Source organism: Citrus sinensis, chromosome 5, assembly GCF_022201045.2.
Source record: "Citrus sinensis cultivar Valencia sweet orange chromosome 5, DVS_A1.0, whole genome shotgun sequence".
Classification (NCBI taxonomy): Eukaryota; Viridiplantae; Streptophyta; class Magnoliopsida; order Sapindales; family Rutaceae; genus Citrus; species Citrus sinensis.
The window spans coordinates 35,482,016-35,488,388 of record NC_068560.1 but is presented as its reverse complement, the minus strand read 5'-3'; the positions used below and the strand labels follow the sequence as shown (position 1 = coordinate 35,488,388).

Below are 6,373 nucleotides of genomic sequence, written 5' to 3'. Positions count from 1 at the left end.
CGTTACGAAAAGTAAAAGGTTTAGCCGTTAAGTAAGTAAATGTGTGTTGAGTTTATTGTAATTTTACGGTCACTGAGCATTACGTGGCAGTGTTCACCAGATTGGGCCGCAGGGGTGTGGAGTCACGTGACATGCACACGTGTGGAGGCCCGGTCACGTGAACAGTTCATGGAAACGTACTGGTACGGCGAAGGACAGGTCGGGGTTAGGTGACGGGCGCTGCGTGTGGCACGTGAGTGTGGGAGGTGCACGGCATTGCCATTGAGAAGTCTCTTTGCACAGCTGTGAATAACTGCAACGCGAAAACTTCGACCCCACTTTTTCAGTTTTTTTTTTATTAGTATATAACTGATATTTACAAATCAGATTATTACTGGGACCAACTTACATCAATGCTAATGGAGCTCTGCCTAAATTTTAACCATCACAAATATTCTAGGGATGTCCACTCCTCACTAATGGGTAAGGAAGAAAACTGTCTTCACTCAATTTTTAATTAAGGAAGAAAATACACCCACAATACTTTTGTGGGGATTCGAACTGCTGCCCTAACCACTCGACGAAAGGCCGAGTGGCTCACTTTTACTTTTCCTTTTTTCCGTTTTTGTTAGTCTTTTATCCACCTTTTCCTTTTTTCCTGTTTCTTTTTTTTTTTTGGATTTGGAAAATCCCTACGTCAGTTAATAATTAATTATAACATACTCCCATAGCACAAAATCACATAATTTACATCATTAGTTAAGATACAAACTTTAAATAAAATAATATAATCATAAGTCAAATAGAGTATCTTTTTCTTTCAATCAAATGTGAATTACCTGATGTGACCTTGTCATTATTTTTGTTTTTTTTTTCCTAAATAACTTTTTATTTATTTAAATTCTTTCATTTATTTCAATTTATGCTCAAATAAACTCAAATTCAATTCATCAGCCTGTTAAAATATAGCCACCATTATTTGTAAGTTGTAACTACAAACTACTTGTCTACGTCCTCTACCTGAAGAGTTATCTAGTGGAAAACAAGTTTTATATGAAAATCAATAACGAGTATGAAGCAACCAGGAAAGTCTGTTTGTGTGTGGAGAGAAAACAAAGCACCAATAATAAATTAAGCTGGTAAGGCGGTGGAGTCGGTTTTGGCAGTTCAAATTGGAAAAGGGCTGTGGCCGCTATGTGGTGGTTGGTAGAAAGTAGGCAGTTAGATAAAGCCTTTTGAGTGGGCCTAGATTGACAGGCTGGACTGACAGAATTATATAGTACCCCTTCAGTTACCCGATTCTGCTACTTAAGTTTGTCGTTTAGAGTGCCAGCTCAGCATTTCCTCGCGTCGTTTTCCTTCATAAAATTTAAAGAGAAAATCCCCTACACGAAATTGCTCTCCAGCCTGTCCTCAGTCAAAGTCACCCCCCTCCTAACCGTACCCTCCATTTCTTTTCTCTTTTATTTGTTCTTACTATTTCGCTTTTTTTTTTAATTTAATTTAATAATAAGAATAACGATAAGATAAACATCAGTCTCACGCTTTCCTTTGAAACCATCATGTTTGTTTTTCAAATATGCCCTCTCCCTACCACTAAACATCAGTGTAGCTTTTAAAACGCCGGTTATTTTATTGACCCGGAAATTTGAAATATCCCAAAATTGGGACCCCGTAATTGGTTTGTAGTTTGATGTGGCGTGATTTGGCTGTGAACTTGAGGAAGTCTGTATTTGTGGCAACTGCACGTAAGGCAGTTTTGATGGGGAGTGATTATACGTGTAAGTTGAATAGGCGAAAACATGACGCGTGTTAGTTTGACAGCTGTATACGTGTAACTGCCTTGCCTGGAAGAATCCTCCACTCTCAACGGTTATGACCGGTCACTGAAACCGGTTCATCCAGTCATTCTTATCCCTCCGTAGCTATATATATATCCCTCCTCACACTCCAGCTATTTTCCTCAATCAGGAACAAGGTGAGGCTCAAGCCTCCACCATCACCGCCTCCTAAACGAAATCAAATCCTCTCTGCTATAACCGCACTGAGATAGTTAGATTCTTATCCTTGTTTTTTTCTTTTTTTTGAAAAAAAAAATTAGATTTTCCTTGTTCTTAAAGCATGGCTTCGACCAAAAAAGATGTGGATCGGATCAAGGGTCCGTGGAGTCCAGAAGAAGATGAGGCGTTACAGAGGCTGGTACAAAACTACGGCCCTAGAAACTGGTCTTTGATCAGTAAGTCGATCCCTGGCCGATCGGGCAAATCATGCCGGTTACGCTGGTGTAACCAGCTGTCACCTCAGGTAGAACACAGACCGTTCACTCCTGAAGAGGACGAGACTATACTTCGGGCCCACGCTCGGTTCGGTAACAAATGGGCCACCATCGCTCGCCTCCTTAGCGGCCGGACCGATAACGCTATCAAAAACCACTGGAACTCCACTTTGAAGAGGAAATGCTCTTCCATGAGTGATGAGTCGCAGGTAGATGCGATTAACCCGCTGCCGTTGAAAAGAGCGAACAGTGTGGGGCCGAGCAATAATATTTCCGGGTTGTGTTTGAACCCGGGTAGTCCATCTGGATCCGATTCGAGTGATTCAAGCTTACCCGGTGTGGCTCAGTCTCCAGTTTGCCACCCCTTGTTTCGAACCGGTTCGCTTGTTCCCGTCGAAACCTCATCTTCAACAACGGATCCACCAACCTCACTCAGTCTCTCGCTGCCCGGATCCGAATCTTGTGAGGTCTCAAATCATGGTCCCGGGTCCGAAAATGGATCCAACTTGGTTTTGAACCCGAACCAGGTGGCATCAACACAACCTTTGCAGGTGCAGGCACAGGCACAGAACCAGGGCGAGTTTGGATATGAGAAGCAGTTTTTCAACCCGGAGTTTTTGGCAGTGATGCAGGAGATGATAAGGAAAGAAGTGAGAAACTACATGTCTGGGGTTGAACGTAACGGGCTCTGTTTGCCTGCTGAAGCCATAAGAAACGCTGTGGTTAAGCGTATCGGGATTAACAAGGCTGATTAGAGAGTATTTAGTGAATCAGATAGGATTATCAAATTAGACTCGACCTATGAGAAGACGCCGGACAAACAAATGTGAAAAAAAATCAGATCTTTCTATTATACAAACAGTTAATAATGACTTTTGTTAGTGTACAGAGAGAGGATGGATTAGAAGAATCGTGAATGAAGATGAGAGGGTTTTGTTCATTACGCGACGATAATAAACAAATTTCATTTTTAAATCAAAGCCCACAAAATTAAAAGATATAAACTTCTTGTTTTCATTTGTTTCAAAACTCAAAAGGCACTGTTTGTCTGGAAAATCATTCAAGATCAAGTTGGGGTTAATTGTTAATTATGGTAGAATGAGGGCATTGTCGTTTTTGTTTTTGTTTTTTTTTTATGGAACTGAAAGCAAATGTGAGCGCTACGCGTTTGTTCGGGTGCAAAAAATAGGAATAGAAAAAGTCATTTCCCATCTTGTAGTTCGGTCGTTGGGGATCTGGGTAAATGGGACAAGTGGGGGCGGGCGTCTTTCAATTTTATTAAGAACATGTGAAAAATTTGTGGTTACTTCTTGGGGCTTTTGGTATTTTGTAATTCGCAAATCAACGGAGCCTTCTCAATCAAATATCTACAATTGAGTGGGGTTCACGTATAACCACTACCACGGGTTAAAACTGCAGTGCTGAACATTTTAACTCGACTCTTCATTCCCGTGATTCTAAGGGGTTGTATTAGCTTTTCCCAAATAATTTATTTTAGGATAACTTTTGTATGAACAATTTGGTCACGTGTTTGCTAATTTTAGATTATGACATATTCACTTGCCAAATAATCTAGCATGTATGCTTGGTAAAATGATGAAAGGAAACCTATACTATACATTTGAAATTATGAACAAATTAATAATTGCTATAATTTTTTCATATTTAAAACGTAAAAAATATTGTTTTTTTTTCTTTCAAGTACTATAATAAAAATTAACTAATTGAAATGAGAAAATGATGACTCATTATTCCAACATCGTCAATGTCGCTAATGTCGGTAAATATTTGATTTGATTGAAGCATTTCACTTACCAATAGATTTGAAATTCTCTAATTTACGCAATCACGGTGGCCACACCAGCTAAGGAGGTTTGATAAATCTGTAAAACCGCCCGAATTGTGGAGGCTTCCTTAATGCTGCCGTGTAACGATGACTCAGTATGTGCACGGCCACTAGAATCAAAGACAACGATTGCCGCAACGCATAAAAACGATGTTGGTGCAATCTGTGACTCCCATAGCCAATTTTGTCATTACCTTGAAGACATTGGTCGTGTAGTTTCTTCTAGTTCACTTTTTCCGCCTCTTGACGACGTCACCGTCTCTTCCACCGAGCTAGAATTTTTTTTTTTTTAATTTATAAATTTATAAATAATTAAAATTTGTTATTTAATTAATTTCGCTGTAGAGATACTTTTAGAAATGAGGCCTTTTGGTATTATATAATATAAAATTTGATTCTAAAAAAAAAAATCTGATATTTAAAGGATACTTTGGCTAAAGAACCGATTACTTACTAAATAATCACTTTTGAAATTAGTTTACCAAACATAATATGGAAAGCCATCTTAAAAATAAACTAAATAGGACAAGACACAAGGGTATGATTAAAAAAAATAAAAAGCATAAATAAAAATAATATTGCAATTCGCAAGCAACAAAGTTTTGCGTTACAGTGAAAATTGTAACGGGACCGATGTTCATACCACCAATCAAAGAGTAAATGTTGGTATGATGAGCCTCATCGATTTGATCAGGTGATCGAATCTGTCGCCCCTCACGAGTCTCGTCATCTGCAGCATCCTAGCACTATCAGAAATTGTGAAGTGGCTTATTTATGTAAATCTTCACTTTTGACTTTTTTTTTTTTTTAATAAAAAAAGAAGAAGGAAGTCATAGAAAGCCTTCTTAAAAATTGTTAAGAAGGCGCCTTCTTAATTGGTGAGAGGCGCTTATCAGTAGAGTCCATTTTCAACACCAACCCCACCCCTTTTTTCATTTTTTTTTTTTTTATTTTTCCTGGATTTCTGTTTGTCGGTTAGTTATAAATTAAAAGTGCAGGCTCAAGATTAGTAACAGTCAAGCTCAAGTGAACCAACAGAAGCTGATGAATGCGGGTAATCGCAAAACTCTTTTCGGTCTGATTTTGTGAGTGATCTTGATAAAACTAAATCCCATTTTCTTCTCCGTACATTTTTAATCAAATTTTCTACATTTAAAGATTTAGCGTCGTTTTTTATGACCATTATCTCGTACACCCTATCTATAGGCGGAATCATGTAAATCTTGTTTCTCTGCGTTGCCGCATTTATTTTCTATGTTGTTGTGGATCAATTCAATTAGGTTTCATTTTCTTTGCTGTTTATCGAGTCAATTTAACTACGTTAACTTGATTTGGGCACATTCTTGATCAGTTTGGGGATCTTGGGGTGATTGATCAGTGTGATTAAAACCTAGAAGATCACAACAGTGTTCATCCTTTAATTGAACTGAATATTGGAACAATAGATTTACTTTGAGCATTCTGTTGAACTCCCTCTAAGCCCAACAAGATAGCCCAGTCCATAAGATTGCTTTGCAAGCCCAACTCTATTTGGTAAATCTTAAATCATGTTAGGTGTCGGTAACATAAGCCGATAACTCTTATTATTACTCCTAAATTTTATTTCTTAAAATACACTAGCTTATTTATAAAATACAAACTCATGTATTAAAATTAACTATTTTCTCATACAACTTAACCATAAAAAATTATTTGTTTAATTTTTTTTATTCATTACAAATCTTAAAATCGTCAATTATTTTCTCTTTATTATATAATTTCTACCTCCATAAACATAAACTCTTATAAATATATTTTATGAAATGAGGGTAAAAATTTTGTCAAAACATTAATTTATTTAAGTATCTAATTAAAATTCTATTTAAAATAAAAAATGAATTAATTTATCTTTATTTATTTAAGTAATTTGAATGGCAAAAAGGGTTTGATACGGAGTTTTAAGGATGCATGTAAAAGGGCCTACTTTAGTATTTTAGGTCTTGAATCTTGATTAGTGATGAGATGGCTTCATTTTAGCATCAAATGTGGCAAAGCCGTAGAGGAGAAGGGCTTGTGAGGGACAGCAGAGAGATGGCAGGAAAAAAAATTAAAATTAAAATTAAAAATGCAGAAGATAAAATGACATGGCTGAGAAAGAAAGTTGCTAAATACTGTTTAATTTTCTGCTTTTCTTCCATTTATTTTATATGAAGCTTCAACTTCTAATAATAGTAAACATTTTTGGAATTGTTTTTATTGAATACTTGATGCTCGTCTGTCGTGTGTGTGTGTGT

At 37.0% G+C, this 6,373-nt stretch overlaps 1 protein-coding gene across 1 annotated transcript; it reads left to right on the top strand.

Moving 5' to 3' along the window:
- Window positions 1–1,949: 1,949 nt before the first annotated feature.
- LOC102577976 (putative R2R3-MYB transcription factor) lies at window positions 1,950–3,229 on the top strand. Its single transcript, NM_001288869.1, is given in 1 exon segment — window positions 1,950–3,229. A coding segment is annotated over 1 exon segment (909 nt). The 5' UTR covers window positions 1,950–2,100; the 3' UTR covers window positions 3,010–3,229.
- The last annotated feature ends 3,144 nt before the right edge of the window (window positions 3,230–6,373 follow it).